The 22,210-nt window shown below is 41.4% G+C and overlaps 1 protein-coding gene and 1 pseudogene across 1 annotated transcript in view; both read right to left on the bottom strand.

Annotated features, from left to right (window-relative positions):
* ATP8B4 (ATPase phospholipid transporting 8B4 (putative)) overlaps window positions 1-21,522 on the bottom strand; it is a 268,241-nt gene extending 246,719 nt beyond the window's left edge. Inside the window, exons 1-2 of the mRNA XM_066388296.1 lie at window positions 21,421-21,522; window positions 9,440-9,507 (exon numbers count right to left, since the gene is read on the bottom strand). Coding sequence (XP_066244393.1) covers window positions 9,440-9,467 — 28 coding nt within the window. The 5' untranslated portion in view covers window positions 9,468-9,507; window positions 21,421-21,522. The remainder of the gene's footprint in view (window positions 1-9,439; window positions 9,508-21,420) is intronic.
* Window positions 474-3,580, bottom strand: LOC136375902 (eukaryotic translation initiation factor 5A-1-like; annotated as a pseudogene).
* Window positions 21,523-22,210: the final 688 nt, after the last annotated feature.

Here is a 22,210-nt window from a genome sequence, read left to right as displayed (position 1 = left end):
CAGTTCTCTTTCCTTCTCCTCCTGTCCCCTCTTCTGCTAAAAGGACTTGAAGAGAGACACAGAAATGGGAGAAGGCTGGTCCCAGTCTGTGTACGTGCTTCTATGGGAAACAAGGGACCATACCAGGGATGAGTGGAGGGGAGGGCACAAGGACCATTTGTCAGACTCCACAGCTTTCTGATTCCAGAACAAACTTAAAAACAAACAAACAAACAAAAAAAAACCTAAACCACAAGCAGCACCCTCCTGCTCTCCCCACCGGGCTATAGTAGGAGCAGGGAAGATAGCAGCTTCATCAAGGCCAGGGCTCACTCACTCCTGGCCAAGGGTGCAGGGTGAAGGGCAAGGGCTCCCCAACAGATTGAAGGCATGGGGGAAATAAAAATAAAACATCAAATAAATTGTGTGGGAGTCCCTCTAAAGGCAGGCCAGAGCTGGGCCAGGCTAAGGGAGGGGCTCTGCAGGCTAGAGGGTCACCACCGCCACCCCTGCCACCCCAGAGCCAGTGATGTTGCCGTGGCCCTGATTGCAGCAGCAGCCTCCCCCATCAGGGCAGACAGCACTGCAGTCAGGATCTCCTCTCCACCAATGTCCTTCCGCTCAGTCTCCTCACCAAGGTCTCGCTTGGGTAGATGAAGGTCCTCTGCACCTCCTTGCTGTCCTGGAGCAGTGATAGGTACCCATCCTGGATGCCACTCAGCTAGAAATCATTCCTTCTGATGTTGGGGATGTCGATATAATGAGTTGACAGGCAGATATCTTCATATTTCTTCCCAGAAAAAGTGTCAATACCAACCCGGTGGACCTTGGCGGGGAGATTGAGCAGAAGGATGTCCGTGGAGAGGAGATCCTGACTGCAGTGCTGTCTTGCCCATCTTGGAGATGGACATCTCTACAATCCTACATGGCCGGCCATTGAGCATCTCGAAGCCATTCTTACATAATGCAGAGCACCACATTGGGAAGGTGGCTGAGGCCCCTGCATCTCCCATTTCTAAGTCCAAATCATCTGCCTTTTTAAGAGACTTCAATTCCAAGTCATAGGAATACAATTGAGGCCTGGATCTTGAAGCAAGAGGCCCAAGATCTCCTTTCAACAAATTATCCACATCAGCATGATTAAATTCACAGCCACTCTTTACCAAAGGTTCCTCAGTAAACTATGCCACTTTGTATTGCCATCATTAAGTGAGAAAATGGATGGACAGCACTTTGTAAACAGAGAAATACCAGAAAACTTTTTGTTAAAGACAATAACAAAAATGGAAACCACCCAAGCTTGGACAGTCAGTCTTAAAGTTGTTTATAGTACTATTTCCCAAGAGAGTCTGAAGTAATTTTCTGAGTGTTTTTAGTAGAAGTTGGCAAACACCTATTGATTCTACTCCAGGTCCTCTAAGGCAACACCCAACTCTTAATCTGGGCTTTTCTCCCTCTTACCATAGTAAATTAAATATTATCCAGCTTCCACTTCAGTAGGCAAGAGAAGTCGAGTCATTTACATCTTCCTTTATTAGTTTGTCTATAACAATTCATAGCACCTTAGCATTTAGGACTAGTTAGTGAATGCAGCAGCTCTTCTAGGAAGATCAAAAATAAGAGTAAGATTTAGAAAGCTTCTTTTGAACCTGTGAGTGATTATAGCAACTATGAGTTCCCAGATAACAAACATGACTGTTTCCCTCAATGAATAGCAAAGCATTTTGTCCTTCACCCAATTTGGTTTAGGAGACAGCCTTCAAACAGTTGGCTTTAAAGCCCCAAAATCATGAAATAACATTGTGGAGAATTTGGGGTCTCTGTATAAAACCCTGAGGGCATGGACTGATATTTCCTGAGCAAGTTGGCCCCAATTCAAAGCTGAAGAATGTCTCCGCACATGGAGTGACATGTGGGTTTTGTTGGTGATGGTTTTTTGGGTTGGGTCAGATCTCAGAAAAATTTCCTCAAGCCAAATCAATAACTTAAGCTATTCCTTTCCTAATTTTCTTTCATTCTTCACAATATGCTCTGCATCATTGGGAGCCAAACCAATTCATGAAAGAACATGAGTGGGGAGAGCTTTGAAGAAAAGGGTTCTTCAGTCTCCAAGATTTCCTGGTTTGACTCCAACAGCACACTCCACTACGATTGAAAAATGTGTGTCCCAAATCAGGGTTTCCTATTGAAATCTAGTGGTGACCTGCAGCTGGTGGGACTTACTGACATATAAGCAGCAAACTTAAGAAAATCAAAGCAAAAAAAAAAATCTTTCTACAATTTTTTTTATTCTTGTCTTCACAAAAAAAGCTTATAAACAGCATTCGGGGATTCAAACAAGTAATAAAGGGCCTTCGGTATGTTTTCCTCTTGACTAAACCAGTTTGCTCATCAGGTCCAGATATCTGGAAATTTTTATTTATTGAGAGTTTTATTCATCCCATGGCTTACTATAACTTCTCAATGACATATAAAAAATTTTTATCGATTCATTCTCCTTCCAGCATACATGAATTGTGTACTGCTGACAAAAATTAGGGGATATTTCAAAATGAATATGAAGTGATTAAAAAAAGAAGCATTTGATTTTTTTTTTATTGAACAAGAACATCAGAAAAGCTAACAAGTCAAAGAAAATTTTTCGATCATGCAAGTGAGATGCAAAACCAACTTTTATTTCATTGGTGAAAATACACTATACAAAAGGCCGAAAGTACTGGAGTATCGACACGTTCCCTGATCCCCTGATTTTTGTGAGCAGTGTATTATACAAGTTACAAGTACACTCAATAAAATCTTTATATAAGCCGTTGGCATGTAGCTTTCTATGCATAGATTCATAACTGGAGATTTAAGATTTACTATGGTATAATGATGAGAATAAGAGCTAAGGTTTATTGAGCACATGGTGAAAGCTAGATACTGTATGAAGTGTTTTACATGCATTATTTCATCTGTCTTCAAAATAATCCTATTCAGTACATACTATTATCATCCCCACTTTTCAAATGAAGAAAAGACTTAGCAAGATTATAAAGTAGAATCAGAAACCCAACTCCAAACTGCATCCCTTATAAAAGAAGCTTGAAAGAAATTCTGTGTGTAAAGAGATGGTCAGTGGGACTGTGCAGAGATGACTGGGAAATGTAAACTGGTGTGTGTCTATATTTAGATATCAAGGGAAGAAAGAAGAGCCTCCTTCCCAGGTAATTTTGTTATCCTCAGACCTCTTACATTGTGTTGATTCTAGGCTTCTCTATTTACCATGGAGGCCTTCCTGGAAAATCCATCTGCCTTCTCCTTGCAGCCTTTGAGCAATCCTTGCTGAGAATACTCCCCCAAACCCTCTTCAAAACTTACTGTTTTAGCCTGTTGTTTATTTATCTATTCTTTTACATTTTAATTTTTTATAAGAAAAAAAATGCATTTTTATGGACTGGGCCAGGATCAGAATGCTTTCTGTAAGATGGAAAATAGCTTTATCTTTTTACAGCACCCCATTCAAAAAGCAAAAAAAAAAAAAATCAACCCTAAGAATCTTAAGAGCCTAGAAGAAGCTAGAGGACATCTAACTTTCCATGGTGAGACAAAGTCCAGCCATCCATGCGAAAGCAAGCCACCTGTCACAAAGTGAGAGGGAAAAAACCCAGGTGGAAAAGAAAGACACATGAGAAAAAAAATCTGAGAAGGTCTTTCATCTGCTGGATACCTCAGAGTTGCACAGGAAACGGTGTTTTTCATAGCTGTGGTTATCACTTTGAAAAGCGTGGGACTATAAATTGAGTTTATTTTCTACGTATTGGTTTCTGTGTCTCAGACCCCTGAATCCATGTGGCTAATAAAATCTTTTGGAGCTAAGACAAAGTGATTTATTTATTCCAGAAATATTTCTTGAACGCCTTTCAGCAAGGGTCTATCTGAGGCAGTGAAGGAGAACCCATTGAGACAAGGATCTCCTTCAAAGGGTAGAAGTGCACACAAATACCAGCACAGCAAGGAAGCAGAGGGAAGGCCTAGGGAACTAGAGAAAAGGAAAGTCAAGTCCAACTGGGCTGTTACAAGGCATCCCCACTTGTCCCAGGCAGCTCTGAAGGGAACTTATGCTGTACACAAACTGTGGGGGGTGGTCGGCTGCTCTGCCAGGCACCTTAGCCAGGCAGAGCTGCAGTCATTTACCAAAAAGTGAAGGAATTTGGTAGAGGTGGTCTGCCACCTAGGATGGGGTGAACCCTGGGCTTTGCAAGAGGACATTCCAATGCCTTCTCAGCTGTTCCTCCTAGTAGGACCAGGTGTGAAAAACAAAAAAGAAAAAAAAAATAGGAGCCTTGTTTTATTTATCTATTCACGAAGCATTCAAATAATACATATTTTAAAAGAGATATAAAGGAGAAGAACATAAATCTGCTTTCTTTTCACACTGTCCTATGCCCTCACTCTGGTCCAAGCCACCTCCCCTCTCCCTGTGACTGCTATAATAGCCTCCCCTTGGGAATCAGAGTTTCTGCTCCTATCCCTGTTAGCTGTCTTCAATAGAGCAACAGAGTGGTCCTTTCTTAAATGCATTAATTTCCTATTCCTACTCTAGCAAATCACCACAAACTTAGTTACTTCAGATCCAAAAATGGTTCTTCAATGGCTGAAATCAAGGTGTTTCAGCAAGACCGTGTTCTTCTGAAGGCTCTAGGAGACTCTGTTTCTTTCTTTTTCCAGCTTTCCGAGGCTGCCCGCATTCTTTGGATCATGGCCTCATCACTCTGACCTTTGCTTCCACTGTCACATCACCATCTGACCTCGACTCTCCTGTTTTCTTCTTATAAAGACCCTTGTAATAGGTGAACTGAGGAATGGAATAGAGGCAGAGGCAGGGTCACGGGGAGCAGAGGGACAGCTGTCAGAGGGAAGAGGGATGAGGGGATGGAATCAGAGAAGGTAAAGGGATTAGTGAGATTACATATACATAACACATAGATACAGATAACAGGACAGCAAATCCCAGAGGGAAGTGGGGAGGAAACTAGGGGGGGACAGAGGGGGCATAATGGGGGGCAAGTGGCTGGGGAACAAGGGTGTTATATTGAGTGGGACACTTGAATCCATGTTAACACAATAAATTAAAATTAATTTTTTTAAAAAAAGACCGTTGGCCCACTTGGATAATCCAGGATAATCTCCCTATTTCAAGATCCTTAACCTAATTCTATCTTCAAAGTTTCTTTTCTCATGTAAGAAGAGAGCATATTCACAGGTTCCAAGAATTAAGACATGGACATTTTGGGGCAGCTGATATTATCCTGTCTATCACAAGAATTATCTCTTTCTTCCACTCAAAATGTCCAACGTCACTTCATCTCAAAAGAGAAGCGAGTGTTTACAAAGGTCTTCAAGGCCCTGCTTGATCCTCACACATCTACCCCGTTACCTGTCTGACCTCTGATCTCTACCAGAAGCAGACTTCCCGTAAAGCCATTGAAGCTTTAGCTTCAGCTCACCTCACTGCATTTTCCATTCCAAGGCCCTGAGAGTAGCACTAGAAATATGTTTACACTGCTTGTTGGTTTGTTTGTTTGTTTGTTTGTTATTTGCAGAAGTAAAATACTACTAACAAAAATTAGAGGATATTTTATCACCTCATTCATTTTTGAAATATCCCCTAATTTTTATGAGCAGTATATTTTAACCACAAGGGCTCAGATCACTGTCTCTTCCACCCCAATTCCCCCCCCATCACCCTTTGTGTTGTGTCAGATGCTGCTGGGATCCCAATACGAGGCCTCCTCTCTAGTACAGAAACATTCCCCATGCCCTTTCTCCTCTGACCCCTCAAAGCTGTTAAAACGTAGGCGAGCTAATTAGCTGATGCTAAACCCAAGGTGATGAGAGAGATTTTGTGAAAGCCAGCACTGTCATAAATATGTCACTGATGGACCAGTAATGATTGGCACTTCGTTGCACTGGCCTCATTTTTAGCTAAACTAAGAAAAGAGACAAGTTTGACAAAAAATAAAAACTGGCCCTGGCCGGTTGGCTCAGCGGTAGAGCGTCGGCCTGGCGTGCGGGGGACCCGGGTTCGATTCCCGGCCAGGGCACATAGGAGAAGCGCCCATTTGCTTCTCCACCCCCCCCCCCTCCTTCCTCTCTGTCTCTCTCTTCCCCTCCCGCAGCCAAGGCTCCATTGGAGCAAAGATGGCCCGGGAGCTGGGGATGGCTCCTTGGCCTCTGCCCCAGGCGCTAGAGTGGCTCTGGCCGCGGCAGAGCGACGCCCCCGGAGGGGCAGAGCATCACCCCCTGGTGGGCAGAGCGTCCCTGGTGGGCGTGCCGGGTGGATCCCGGTCGGGCGCATGCGGGAGTCTAACTGTCTCTCCCCGTTTCCAGCTTCAGAAAAATACAAAAAAAATAAAAAATAAAAAAAATAAAAACTATATAGATCCAATTTTACAGACAAATTACTACGGTAGACAAAAAGGAAGTTCAACCAAAAACTAATTCCTTCACAAATGTAACTGCAAAACTACTTGAGAAACAGCTTTTGGATTTGTTGCTGTTCCATAAAGGAGAGAAACCCAAGGAGAAACAACACTCTTTAAACACCTATGCTAATACACAGACACGTCCTTTTATCGGCATTGATATGGTATCTAGACAGGTAGTTTCCACATCTTATTCATCTTTTATATCACCAACCCTCTACTGCCGCCGCAGGGCCAACCCAGTACCTGCTAAACAGTGTGTGCTCAAAGAAATGCCTGAGAAACGGGCATATAAACTTCAGTGAAAGACCTGTCTCATTCGTAGGCACAGTAGATGCAGTGCCTAGTGTTCACAATACTTTTAGGAGCGCACAACAATGTTTACATTTTCATATGTTTTATGATCAGAAGAAAAAAATAAATACAGTAATAATGAATACATAATAATGAATTTGATCTAAATTATATTTGCCTTTATACCTACAATCATAAAATATAATTTTAATATATTATTTTTTTTTTTTGAGAAAGGACCCACAAAAGGCGAGTGACGTGGTCTGATGTCTCCCACCCTGCACCCCATGATATATTAAGGGCTTCCCTGCAATCATGTGTGCTGTCTCCACAACCCCCTCACTGTGGAGTCAAGTACGGCTTTAGCTAGTTTAAAGAAAATCTCTAATTATCTGCTTTTTTTTTTTGCTTCCCATATTACCAAACTACATAAAATCTGAATTAGGTAATTTACAAATGAACAATGCTCTTCTTGATTGCTTTGTAGAAAAGCACATATATGCTTTAAAATGATTTGTCTTCAAGCCTCCCACAAAGTTATATGGAAAGTAGAATGTAGGCCCTGGCCGGTTGGCTCAGCAGTAGAGCGTCGGCCTGGCGTGCGGGGGACCCGGGTTCGATTCCCGGCCAGGGCACATAGGAGAAGTGCCCATTTGCTTCTCCACCGCCCCCCTCCTTCTTCTCTGTCTCTCTCTTCCCCTCCCGCAGCCAAGGCTCCATTGGAGCAAAGATGGCCCGGGCGCTGGGGATGGCTCCTTGGCCTCTGCCCCAGGCGCTAGAGTGGCTCTGGTCGCGGCAGAGCAACGCCCCGGAGGGGCAGAACATCGTCCCTTGGTGGGCAGAGCATTGCCCCTGGTGGGCGTGCCGGGTGGATCCCGGTCGGGCGCATGCGGGAGTCTGTCTGACTGTCTCTCCCATTTCCAGCTTCAGAAAAATACAAAAAAAAAAAAAAAGAAAAGAAAGAAAGTAGACTGTAATCATAATGCTTTAAATATCTGAGTCCATTAGCTGGAATTCTGCCCATCTTGAAGAATGTGAGATTGACAGAAATGTGGAGATGATAAATAATAAAACATATCTGGGAGAAAATAATTGTTCTCTCATACTATAGCTGGCCTGTTATGTTTTTATGTACATCAACTGTGGCCCACGCTTCCTGATGATGTTATGAACTGTTGTGTAAATGTAGGTATACCTTAATTAAATGCTGCAGATATTATATATCTCATCAAGGTAAAATACCACTTCTGCATGATTTTTCTCCTGAAAACTCTAGGCTGATTAGAAAGTTTCTAGTCTGTTCTCCTCTGGCAAATATACCACTTGTAGTATTGTTTAGTAAATGTTTGTTTGTTTGTTTGTTTGTTTGTTTTTTAGTAAACTGTTTTTAAGTTATCATTGCTACTGTAACCTTAACAACTGTGTGAGGCTACACATATTTTATTGAATCACAAAAAGCTACTTGAAGTCAAGAGAGGCCAGCACTACTTTGCATATAATAGGGACTCAAAAACATTTGTTGACTGACAGTATAAATGAATGAATATTTTAGGTTATAAAAGCTCTCCAGTCTATTGTCAGACCTACAGGAACTGACATAACCTAAAGATGCATCATTCACAATGATGATGACACAAATGATAGTGACACACATGTCAGTCCTTCAAGTCATGCTAGTTATTTGATGTAAAGAAATCATTTAATTTCATTTGAAAAAGAAAACAATGATGACAATAATTCTAAACTCTCAGATTGGCATTAAGAATATGAAAGCATTCCCCCAGAGGGTATAACTAATGACTTCTGGGTAGGAACTACACTGAGATAGATTGCAGCTCATTATGAGGCTGAATGCTGCAATAAATAAGTGGCCAGAAAGGGAATGGACTGCACCATGAAACGAGTGCCTATCGAAGTAGGTTAATTACCTGTCAGAATGTTATTAGATAGAGGAACAGCACATTAGATAAACTCTCATCCTGCCTTTAGTTTCTAAAAAGTCGATGGTCAAATATAAAGAATACAGCAGTAATTAATTGAATACAAGTGCATTAAAGAATAGTCACATAACTGTCTGTCCCTGATAAACTAGAGGCAAAAGAGAACACTGATACTCTCTGGCAGGGATGCTATGTTGAAGAAACTGGAATATTGTTAATGCTGCTCAGCTAGACCAATTACCCAAACAAAAGAACACTTGTTTCCTGCCATCATGAACCAAAATTATTTCTAACTGGGTGATCTTAGCTTTAAATATTGATGTATTCATACAATGTAATATCAGTTTGAAAGAAAACATTAAGAATAAATTATTGGTACTTGCAACTGTATAGATGTATGTAAAAAAACTTTATGCTGAGTAAAAGATGCAAAACACAAGAATATATGTTGTATTGTTTCATTTATGTTACTTTCAAACACAGGCAAAACTAATCCAATAGAAAGCAGGAGATAGTTATATGGCGTGCAGGGAGAATGAATGGAAAGGGGCATAAGGAAGCTTTCTGGGGTGATAGAAATGATATGTGTCTTGTTTCTAAATGGTAGTTACATGGGTGTATACAGTTATCAAAGCTCATCAAACTGAACGTTTAAGATTCGTGTGTTTTTTGTATATAAATTACTCCTCCACCAAATAAAATTTAATTTAATTTAAAAATCATATTCACTTTGTATCATCTGAAGAATTCAATACTTACCAGGTGATTTCTTTTTCCTGCAGAACATTATTGCACTAATTATTTTTCACCAGGCCTCCACAGTCAGTCTACATAAAAAAAAAAAAAAAATAAGGGAAGTACACATTAGTATTTGAAAAATGCTCATTAGATGTAAATTTTCATTCTTTAACTTTATTCCTAGCAAATCTGGGTGTCTAGGAAGCCATTGGCTTGGTACAGAATAACAGATTTTATTTATCAGGCTTAAATCTAACTAGATAAAAACAGTTCTGTACAAAAATAATCTAGTTATACTAGAAACGCTATATAAGACAAACTTAAGACAAGTGTGTTATTCAATTTGACATTAATATTGAGCCAAATTTTCTAATATATCCAAACCCTACGAATCATAATATCTTAGGGGTGAAGAATCTCCAGCATCTGCCTTTTCATTTTTCAGTTATACTTGACATACAATATCATATCAGCTTCAGGTGTACAACACAGTGATTAGACACTTATATAAGCATCTGCCTTTTATTCAAGTGCTATAGGTGATTCTTTCCCAAAGCCAGAGCTGGGAACCACTGCTAAACCATGGGAGTTATATGTGAGAGGAAATTATTGTCCAGGCTTTAGAGAAACAAAAAATTTCCTTAATTTATTTTCTTGTATATAGTCTTCTACAAAATATTACAAAAAAAGAAGTTAAAAAAAAAAACAATGCTATCACTATCTTTCATTATTTTCCCTACATGTGGTCTGATTTCTTTCACATAGCAAACTTCATTAAAGGTTTCTAATATATAAATAAAGGGGCAAACAAATGCTTTCAAACATTTAGAACCCAACAGACAATGAAAATGAATTCAAGCATATTTCCAAACATGTAACAAGGTAGGCAGAGGGTTGAAAGAGAAAATACTTGCTTGCTGCCTGCTCAAAGCCATGGTGTGGCCAGATGCAGTAAACATTTAGAGGTTGGTCAGTCATATGGACACCAAGAAAGAGGAAGAGCAATGCTCTGGCTTAGTAGTATCAAGAAAAGAGGACCCAATAAAGTTTATCAATGACCACTGCGGCACCATAAATCTTCAATAGTCTAAAAAACCTGAAACCATCAATACTTCACTCTGTCATGCCCCCCAGAACTCACTGTTTTTCTAGGGACCAGTTATTAAAACTGAAAAATCTGAGCAAGAAGATGGGGATACTGCTGCAGGTGCTGCTAGAAGCAGGGGCAGGTCCTCAAATACATAACTCTCTTGTTCCTTCTCCCACATCTTTTACCAACTGCCACCAGAGCTGTCCAAGGCAGGCCCCCTTCCCCTCTTCCCCAGCCTCTAAGACAGGGGTCAGGAACCTTTTTGGCTGAGAGAGCCATGAACGCCACATATTTTAAAATGTAATTCCATGAGAGCCATACAACAACCTGTGTACATTACGCATTATCCAATAAAAATTTGGTGTTGTCCCAGAGGACAGCTGTGATTGGCTCCAGCCACCCGCAACCATGAACATGAGTGGTAGGAAATGAATGGATTGTAATACATGAGACTGTTTTATATTTTTAACATCATTATTTTTTTATTAAAGATTTGTCTGCAAGCCAGATGCAGCCATCAAAAGAGCCACATCTGGCTCACAAGCCATAGGTTCCCAACCCCTGATCTAAGACATGACTGCTGACCAGTGGTTGCTTTTCTCTTGCATCCCTCCTAATAGGTTTCCCTGCTCTAGCCTTGGCCATCTAGAGACCAAGGTCCACACTGAAGCCAGACTCATCCTTATAAAAGGTAATCGGCATTGTGTCACACCCCTGCTTAGAACACTCAATCACCTCCCATTGGCCTTAGAAAAAAACAGCAAATTCTTACATGAGTTTTTGGACCCTCTGCAACTTTGTCCCTGCTCATCTTTCTCACCTGATTTCTGCTCCCTCTTTCCACTGCCCTCATTCTTCCTTGTATCCCCTCACATCTATACTTCTTTCTGTCCAAGGGTCTTCATGTATGCTCTTCCTTCTGCCTGTTACCATCTCACCCCACCTGCAACCCTTTCACCTGACTAGCTCTTACTCATCTTCCCAATATCAGCTCATGGATTGCCTCCTCTAAATGGTCTTGCTACTACCCCAAATCAGAGATAGGAGCACACCTACGTGTACCCATAGAATCCAGAATTTCCCATTTTGGAGTCCCTATCACTCTAGAACATATTTGTTTATTATATTGGCTGTTTCCCCATTAGTCCACACACTCCAGAAAGGCAAAGATCTCATCTGTCTGGTCCATAGCTGTATCTCCAGTATCTAGCATATAGCAATGCTTAATAAACCTGGCCTGTAGCAATGCTCAATAAGCGTTTACTAAATGAGAAAAAATTATTGGTGCTTTCAGTTTCTAAGAGGAATAGCACAAGGGCTTCCCAATGTTAAAAGGCACTCCCCTTTCAGCAACTGTCCCTTCCCAGATCCCCAGCTCCAAGTGCCAAAATGTCTCAGATCTTCCCAAACTAGGGGCTGTCATGGATTTCCTGGCTGCTCCCTCCCTCTGGTTGGTCCCCATCCTCCTGTGCAGCCCTACATCCAGCCTAGGAGGATTCCCAAGAGATGAGCAATATTTGATTAACAGTAAGAAGAGTGTTGCAGGTAAATTGAAGAGCACAGGAAAGAAGGAGGAAATGAGCAAATCTTGGGGAGGAAGACTAGAGGAGGCACTCTTGCTATAAAAAAAGATTCACGAAAAGGATATTTTGAGGTGAAGACTTTCTGTGAGAAATAACATGGACAAAGTGGGATTTTGTCCATGAAAGGCTATCCTTGTTCCAAAAAATAGTCACAACAACAGATAAAAATGGCAACAGGGAGAGGGATGAATGGATTCTGTGACAATGACATCTAGATCTAGTGGCCTTACCTGGCCAGAAGATTAAGGCCCATCAGCAAGTTCTAAGCCAACTTGTTAACTCTCCTGGGGACCAAGTATACATGTTCTGTTTTCGTGGGCTCAGTGTCCCTAGAGTGGTTAAAAGGAAGAGCAATTCTTTAAGCAAGATAGCAAAAGGGACTTTATACCCTGACAGGTGGCAATGAAAATGCAGGCAGAAAAAATAAAGTTAACCCTTCAAGAAGTTAATAAGAGTACTGGCCACTGGCCAACTTATTTTTTCTTTCTCCTTATTGGTTTGCTAGATTGTTCTGAGGGATGAGTACTAAAGGCTAATCAGTACAAAAGATGAACCTAAATATATTTCTGCAACATAAAGGTCACTAAAAAGCAAAGTATCCATGTAACCCTTTCCCCTCTTATTTTAGATCCTCCTCTAAGAACTTCTCATTTTAAAAGCCCCTAGATAATCAAACATAAAACCATATCATATTCTTCCCAAAATTACCTTTAAGTCATGCGGTTATTTCATTGCTTTTACTTTCTCTAATATCATTTCCAAAGTATCTTTGAAACCTGTCATTTTAAAGATATTGAATAAATTCATTTTTTAAATTTTAGCCATTTTTGGTTTGTACAAAATATTTTCTACTTGGTAATTAATCCAGAGTAATAACATAATCACCATTGTATGAATTCAACAATATATCTGTGAGACCTGTGAAAGTTATCTCTTATTAATGATCTCAATCAACTGTTTTTACTCTTTAAGACATAAAGTTCCAACAAAAATTAAGAATTGACATTTGGGTCTATGCTTCCTCCAATCCAATCATTTCCTTGTAACAGCAACAATCCAAGCACTTTCAAGGAGTCATACTAATTAATGTAAGAGATTCTAGTATCCCTTAGACCAGTGGTCCCCAACCCCCGGGCCGCAGACTGGTACCAGTCCGTGGGCCATTTGGTACTGGTCCACAGAGAAAGAATAAATAACTTACATTATTTCCATTTTATTTATATTTAAGTCTGAATGATGTTTTATTTTTTTTTAAATGATCAGATTCCCTCTGTTACATCCGTCTAAGACTCACTCTTGTCTCAGTCACATGATACATTTATCCGTCCCACCCTAAAGGCCAGTCCGTGAAAATATTTTCTGACATTAAACTGGTCCGTGGCCCAAAAAAGGTTGGGGACCACTGCCTTAGAGGAAGTGAAATTTAATCCTTTTCATTCTTGCACATTTATCAACTCACCAAAATACCTCAGCTGATATTTGTTTCACTTCTAAAGGATGTTGGAATAAAGAAAAAGTCAACTTTTGTTGAAATTTTGGATCAGTGAAGGTCTAAGGAAATAGAGTAAACAATATCAGGTGAGAGAAAAGGTTTGCTAGACTGGAATCTAGCTCTAGAAACAGGAATTTAGGATTTTGAAATCCAACCATTTACAAGTGTTAAAGCAAATATTTATGTGGATACATTCTTTCTTTTCTGAAATCACCCCAAAGCAGAGGAAATGGAAAGGAAAGTTGCTAGGCAGATCTTGCCTTCCCCCCTCCTTTTTTATTTTAACGTTTATTTTTTTATTTCAGAGAGAGAAAGAGAAAGAGACAGGAACATCTAGTGCCTTGCCCAGGAATTGAACTGGTAACCTCTGTACTTCAGAACAATGCTCTAATCCAGTGGTCCCCAACCCCCAGGCCGTGGACCGGTACCGGTCCGCAGAGAAAGAATAAATAACTTACATTACTTCCGTTTTATTTATATTTAAGTCTGAATGATGTTTTACTTTTAAAAAATGACCAGATTCCCTCTGTTATATCTGTCTAAGACTCACTCTTGACGCTTGTCTCGGTCATGTGATACACTTATCCGTCCCACCCTAAAGGCCCTTCTGTGAAAATATTTTCTGACATTAAACTGGTCCGTGGCCCAAAAAAGGTTAGGGATCATAATCAACCGAGCTACCTAGCCAGGGCCGCCTTGACTTCATCTTATACAAGGGTGGTTTTCTTGTGTGAAAGTCCTTGGGTGAGTTTTATAAGAAATAGTGGAATGGGAAAAGTAAGAAGAGAAAGGAGTAGCTAAAAAACAATAACTGTGAGCTTTACACATATTAATTTATTTTAAAAAGGCAACAATTACTCTTTTTAAAAAGATTAAAAGTTATGCTTACACAAAAAAATAATTTTTATTTTATTTTATTTTATTTTTTACATTTCAAGTTCAGGTTTTGACTCTTGGTCACAGAAAATAATTCTAATGGATAAAAATAGTTATAGTTCAGGAAAAATAAGGAGCTGGTTTGAGACCCCTTGAGCTTGAGGGTGATAACAAGACATCCAGGTTGAAGCAGCAGAGGAGGGCATCCAGCTGGTATTGTGATTCCACAAGCAGGTACCTACTCGTAGTGAAAATGGGTATACCCAGGTAACTCAATACTCAGAGGCAGATTTAACGGCGGGCACCCGGGCGCATGCCCTGGTCCCGACTTCTGAAGGGCCCCGCAAAACCCCAAATTTACACTTTTTTCTAATGACACCAAGTTTGGTTTCAGATGTGCAATTTTAACATTAATAGTATATAATATTTTTTATTTATTTAAAAATATGGTTAACATGTATTTTTATTTTCCCTGTCTCCCTCTTTTCTTTTTTTTTAAGGGGCCCAATATTTTCTTCAGCACCCTGGCCCTCAGCCGACCTTAATCCACCTCTGTCAACACTTTAAGCAAAGGATTAAAATGGAGATGCCCCTTAATGATTTGAGACCACTCAATAATCAAATTATTATAGTTAATTTCCCCTACTCCAATTTCATGATCACTAAGGAACCTGTTGATAATAACTTATTTTCCCACAAAAGTCTGACCAGCAGAGAAATCATACACTAGTCATGTATGCTGAAGTGTACATGTCAATGCTCGGTTTTATTACACATTTTAAACTAATACATTGTCATTTTTACTTTATATCTTCAGGCTCCTGAGCTAATATTAGTCTGCCACAGAAAGCAGATGTGGTTTTGGTATGCTACTGAATTATGGTCCAAAAACTCCAGGACAAACAACGAATCCTGGCCATAGGAAACTTACCACGAGGCCGCCAAGGGGTCAACCTACTGACCTGTTCAAGGGGCAACAGGATGTGGTGGCTGAAAGCTTGTCCTTTGGAGCCAGCTAGATGTTGGAATCTGCTTTTTCCACTAACTCATCACAGATTTGGGGCAAATAAGCTCTGTAAGCCCCAGCGCCTTCCCGGAGGGTCTGTTGGGAACAGGACCCACAATGAAAGTGTGCTATATGAGTTACCTTTAAGGCAGCCCTCTGAATTTTCTTTGTCATAGTACCTAGATAAATGTTAGGATGAAATGAGGACAGTGAATGTCATTCCTTCAAGACATTCTACAGTAAGATAAAGGAGATAACGTGTATGTGGGTACGCAGACTTGAAAGAGACGGTGTGTTTACGGTAGGAAGACAGAGCCATGGGGATAGACGAGCGAGCAGAACTAGTGGAAAGGGAAAGATCAAAACTGTGAGGTAAAATGACAGAAAGGCAAAGGAATTGGAGGAGATTGGAAAAGAAAAGGGGCCAGGGCAGTTGGGAAAGAGACAGAAGCAATTAAAGCTGTCAAAGCCAGGACAGGGGAGTAGCATGGGGCAGATTCCTGGCAGCTCTCTCAGAGAATAAGCTCAGATAAACCCCTCCCTACCTGGCTTCATGTCGGGGGTCTAGGGAAGAGCTGGAGCGTCCCTGCTGGGAGGAATCCTCTAGTTCCCTCAAGTGCTGGGTTCTCTCCAGTTTTCAGGGCTCAGGGAGTAGATGGGCCAAAGGGAAAAGACTCACCCAGCTTCAATAAGCCCAACCCCAGACCTCACCCATGTGAAGACCTCGTGTCCTTCTCCCTTGATTCTCCAGGCTCTGTTCTGCTCTGCTTGCCTTCCTCTTTCCCCAACTCTGCTTCCTTTTCCCCTCTGAAGACATTGTATACTATACAGGGAGACTCTCGGGACGACAGGATTTCAATCCCAGCTCAGTTCCTTTCTATCTAGTATTACTTTGACCAAGTCACTTTCCCTTCCTAAAGTCTCAATCTCTGAATCTGTAAAATAGAGAAAACAATGCCTTCCTCCCAAAGGTGTTGTAAGGTTAAATACAAGTATATATACAGTTCATGCTATAAAAATGTTCCCTCCTCTCCTTTCTTCCTCCCGAATCTCTTTCCTACTCCCTCCTTTTCCTCCTTCTTTCAATCTTCCAGTTTCCTTTCCCTGTTTCCCTATCTTTCCTTCATAGTGTTCAGGACAGTACTTGTTTTTCAACCTAATACACCTCTCTGAAGACTGACCCAAACAAGAGCGGGAAGGAGCAGGGCTTCCAGGAGGCCAGCACTAAAGTGAGCTTAGGTGAGCCTTGAAGAGCCCACCTGCTTAAGCAGTAGTGGGGTCTGAGGATGGGAAGCTGCAGTGGCAGGATTAGAGAACCAGCCCCTTCTCTCCTCACGATGCCCTTCGTTTTCCCTGGTCCTACCCATGCCCTTTCCTCCTGCTTGCCCGAGGTTCCCAGAGGCTGAAAAGCAAAGCCCCACTGAGAGTCCTCTCTGGACACAAAGACCTGGTAGTCATATCTGCTGGCAAGCATGCTGCCAGTCCAAGAATATTCCTGGGATCCCCAGAGCAGGGCCCTGAGGGTGGGGGCACTGCAGCACAGCGCCGAGACCCCCAGGAAGGGAGATCTTGGTGGGGCAGGGAAATCTCAGCCTTGGAAAGTGAGATCAATGAAGGATAAGAAACCTGCCTGGGCCTCCGCCCTGTGTGTATGCAGCTTTGAGTATGATGTAGGGTAGAAGGTGTAGATAACATTTGAATCATATTTGGTGTCAGTGATAGCTGCCAAGAACCATTTGTGCTCACAGGTTGTAGATATTCAGCAAAAATAGAAGCAAAAAAGAAAAAAATTTTAAGCCAGTCTGTGTGTGTATATGTATGTTTATAAAAGTGATGGTTAGTACAGCCAAATTTATAAATTGCTTAGCGATTATATCTAACTACCATGCCTCAACAATAAATTACTCTATTTCTCATATAATACTATATATCAGGTTGATTTTGTTGTGAGTTGTCATGTCAACACTGAAATCTGTTTATATTCTGTTAGGCATGCAGCTGTTACCCAGCCACAAAGTTCTGCTTCCCTTCTTCCTCGTGTGTATCCTCTGCCTGTTTTCTAACTTTTCTCTTGCCTTTCTCTTCCTTTCCCAGCTTGTTCTCCCTGCCTCCTGTGTGCATTTTCACCCTCCTCCTCACCCTCCCTTTCTCCCCAAACATGTCTCCTCTGACTTGGTCATATTCCTTCCCCTCAGTTCCCTATTTATTCACTATCTTTCAGAATAGACAGAGTTTATTTTAAAAAAAAAAAAAGGCATGAGAGTCAGAGGGCAGGGTTTGGTCCTGCTCGCTCTGTAACCTCCAGCAAGCTCCCTTTCCTTATAAGCCCTGGGTTTTTTTGTCTGTAAACAGGAAAAGTCAAGTCCTGACCTGTGGTGGCGCAGTGGCTAAAACGTCAACCTGGAACATTGAGGTCACCAGTTCAAAACCCTGGCTTTGCCTGGTCAAGGCACATATGGGAGTTGATGCTTCCTGCTTTTCTCTCTCTCTCTTTCTCTCTCTCTTTTCTCTAAAATGAATTTAAAACTTTTTTAAAATAATAATTGTTTAAAAAAAACAGGGACAGTCAAGGTAATTCACAGGATCATTCAGCAATTTAAATCAAGTCGTATCTGTAAGGATATTAGCACGGTGCCTTCTGCTACAAAATTAATATAATACTCAAAAAAAAGAAACCTTTTATTATTTTTATTTTTAAGTTTATTTTTAACTCTTCACAAATAGAAATTTAATCTCCTATCAAATTTGAGAACCATCGGCCCTGGCCGGTTGGCTCAGCGGTAGAGCGTCGGCCTGGCGTGCAGGGGACCCGGGTTCGATTCCCGGCCAGGGCACATAGGAGAAGCGCCCATTTGCTTCTCCACCCCCCCCCCCTCCTTCCTCTCTGTCTCTCTCTTCCCCTCCCGCAGCCAAGGCTCCATTGGAGCAAAGATGGCCCGGGCGCTGGGGATGGCTCCTTGGCCTCTGCCCCAGGCGCTAGAGTGGCTCTGGTCGCGGCAGAGCGACGCCCTGGAGGGGCAGAGCATCGCCCCCTGGTGGGCAGAGCGTCGCCCCTGGTGGGCGTGCCGGGTTGATCCCGGGTGGGCGCATGCGGGAGTCTGTCTGACTGTCGTTCCCCGGTTCCAGCTTCAGAAAAATACAAAAAAAAAAAAAATTTTTGAGAACCATCCTTACTGATGTTCAATCATCACTCATCAGATGTTTATTCTATGTCAAACGTGGGCTGGGTAGCAAGGATCACTGGGCTCAATTTCTGTCCTTCAAAAGCCTGCAGTCATGGCCTGACCTGTGGTGGTGCAGTGGATAAAGCATTGACCTGGAAATGCTGAGGTTGCCAGTTCGAAACCCTGGGCTTGCCTGGTCAAGGCACATATGGGAGTTGATGCTTCCAGCTCCTCCCCCCTTCTCTCTCTCTGTCACTCTCTCCTTGCTCTCTCTCTCTCTGTCTCTCTCTCTCCCTCTCTTTCTCCTCTCTAAAAAAATGAATAAATAAAATTAAAAAAAATAAAATAAAGCCCGCAGTCTGGGGACGACAAGACAGTATTTACCTGGAAGAACCATTAGAATGGCAAGGGCACAGTTATGATAGAAAAAGAGACTGAGAACAATGCAGTCAGAAGGAAAGGAGTCACCAAGCTTGCTTTGCAAAGTCAGCTAAGACCTCACAGGTGGTGACTCCAAGTTGACTCCTTTTGAAAGAAAAAGAAGAGTTTGTCAAAAAAATTAAGTAAGGACAGGTAAAAGGAGCAATGTGTGAAAAAATCAAGTGTAAAAGAGAAGATGTTTGGGAAGCAGTGACAGTCCTGGCAACCAGACCATAGGAAGCATGGAGGAATGTGCTGTGATTTGGGGCTGGCAAAATACATAATAGATGGATTCTGAAAGAAGTCAGCATCTTCATCATTGTCATCATCATCATCACTATCATTCACTGGGTACTTGACCTCATGCTAAGCACCAGATATAGAGCAATTCACTTAATCCTCATCAAATTCTATGGGCAGAAACTATCATTATCCCCATTTGATACATGAAGTGACACAGAGCTTTGCTATGGCCAAGATCTTCTCTTTGATCCTGCAGGTAATGTGCAGGCAGGAGCAGTCTCTCTGTAGAATGTATGATTAGAATCCAGTCCCCCATCCATTGTCTTTGCTCCTTTGTATCTCTTTGTGCAAGTGTGTGCTGTCAGAGTGTTTAGGAAGACTTACTTTCACAGCATATGGACAGGCTCAGAAAGAGACAGGGGAGCAATGACAACCGGCAAATGGAACTGGATTCTGGAAATGTTTCTGCAGTTGAAGTGAAAGACTTTATAAAAGGCCCATATGTTGGGGTGCAGAATAAGGAGAAATCTAGGGTGACTTTCAGGTTTATCACTTGGGACAATGAGGGTATAGAGGTGCCATTATCTAAAATGACAAATACAGCCATAAAGCAAGAAGGAGGAGAAGGGGTGGGAGCTGGAACTAGGGTGGGAGCATAAGTTCAGTTTGAAAACATTAGGTTTGAAACGTCTCTTGAGTGTTGAAAAATATCCTCTGCACTAAAGGGAAGGCAGATTTGTAGACAGGAATCAACATGTAAGGAATTGTTGAAGTCATTGGGGATGAATGATCTCACTCAGGAAGAACAAGAATAAAGAGAAGTAAGGAGAGGACAATAGGTGAGGATGGTCGATAAAAGGACAAGGACAGGGTCCTAGGGAACACTCATCTTCAAAAGAAAAGGGGGCTCAAATTAGGAAAGGAATGTGTTTCCAAAAATTCAATGATCAATAATATTTAACATTTAGAAATTTCTTTGTTAATACTTGAAAAGAATGTAATACTGCTAAGAAGTTAAGTTGGACTTTAGGCATGTGCTATAAATGTGTAACATTTGGTGGTTACCATCTTCTATGACTTTTCATGAGAAATCCTGAAAGCAAATCCTGGTATCTACTTCTTGTACATGCTGTACAAGTGTCCATAATATATACATTAAGAAGTTTTATTTCAAAGAGAGCTACAATTTCCAGTTTACTTTGAAATGATGTAAGTTAAATCTTTTTCTACTAAATGAAAATGTCTAGTTTACTGTGTAAAAGCAAAATAAAATCCTCCAAAAAAGATAAATCTTCCAGGAGCCCCAAAAATCACTTGGCTTCTCCTTTTGAATGATGTACACACGATAGAACAACATAAAAGCACAAGATAAAGAAGTACATGTTTAAAAAATTACTCTGAATTCACATTTTGCAGTAAAGGCTAGTAGCGTGGAACAACACCTGAGCAAAGGTGACAGTCTGTGGGCACAGGTGTTAGAACCACATATGTGATACCATACTTTCTCATCTTCTTTCTAATAAACCTTCAACCCCCAATTAATGCTTCTTGCTGGTTCTCTTTTTCTTCAAAACAGTTAATTGCTAACCAGGGACCTGAGACTCCCTGATGTCTATCAACAAAACAGCTAGAAGAATCAATTATTTCTGTTCCGACAAATCTCAGAACTGAAAACATATCCCTCAAGCCTCAGAGGGAGAGCTTAGTGACAAGCTATTTATGTCCAAAGCATGATTCAACCACAGAATAAACACCTTGAATAGGTGTACCGGGTGCAAACCCCCTAAGAAAAACTGAAACCAGCTCCTCGCAAAGAAAGTGACAAACACCCACAGACCAAGAACAAATGGACATTGATGTTACTCCCATTGCCATTTAATAGGTGACACTAACAGGATAAAAAATTTCAACTTTAAAGAAAAACAAGGAAAATGTCCTATTTCTCCAACCCAACTAACTTTCCCCAAAATTATTTTTTAGTAAAAGGAGAAAAAGACTATTTGCTAAGCCTCAGCCACACGGAAGATAAAAACAGCAACCTGGAAAAGAGAAAAAGAGAGCCCCAAATAGCACAAAACTAATAATCCCCTTAGTCTCACCAACCCTTGAAAGCTCCCCACTGACTCACCTCAGCCTGGACTAACAGTCTCCCCCAAAGGGTATATTTCCTAGCAGTGCAGGAAGATCAAACAGGTACCTATGCCATGACCATCTCAATGAGAAAAGCAAGGCTATTCTGAAAGCTCTAATAATTACACAGAAAACAAACTGGGTCTCTTGGGGACATTCTTGAAAACCTGAGATCAACTCCCAGAAAAACACTCTTGACCACTTACCACTACCGGAAGCAACTAAGTGACAGATCAGAATCAGCCAACACCTCATCAGAAAAAGAGGAAGACGTTGAAGGAGGGCAGTTTCACTACCAGTGAGGAATTGGAAGCGAAAACGCTTCTTGGAAAAATACCAAAAGCCCAGAAGGGTCTCTCCTTCTGCAGTTGCCTGTGGCTGACTGCTGCCAGGACAGAACTGGTTAATCCAGGAGAAACAAAAGGAAGCTCCCCAGAGGCTGGCTTCAGAAGGAGGATGGCTTCCTCTGTGAGAACCGCTGAGCTCACGAGGATGGGAGTGGACAGCGGAAGGGGTGACCAGCTACCACGTCTGCTTACCAAACTTTTATCAGACCTTGGCTGAGGGAGAGAAGCAAACATCTTTGGAGTTCACACCTGTTTTTCCCAAACATGACGAATGAGCAGTGGTCTGTGTGTTTTTCTAACCATTACAGGGGGGAGTTCAACTCTCTTATGGGTGAAAGCTAAGTATGCTCAAGCAACAGTTAAGATGCAGAACAGTAACACTTCTTGTTTCCAAACATCCTTAATTTCAGCTCAGAGGAAGCAAACAATTAACCCTGAGGA

This window comes from Saccopteryx leptura, chromosome 6 (genome assembly GCF_036850995.1).
Source record: "Saccopteryx leptura isolate mSacLep1 chromosome 6, mSacLep1_pri_phased_curated, whole genome shotgun sequence".
NCBI lineage: Eukaryota > Metazoa > Chordata > Mammalia > Chiroptera > Emballonuridae > Saccopteryx > Saccopteryx leptura.
The sequence above is the reverse complement of the archived record's forward strand: the minus strand, read 5'-3'. Positions and strand labels throughout refer to the sequence as shown.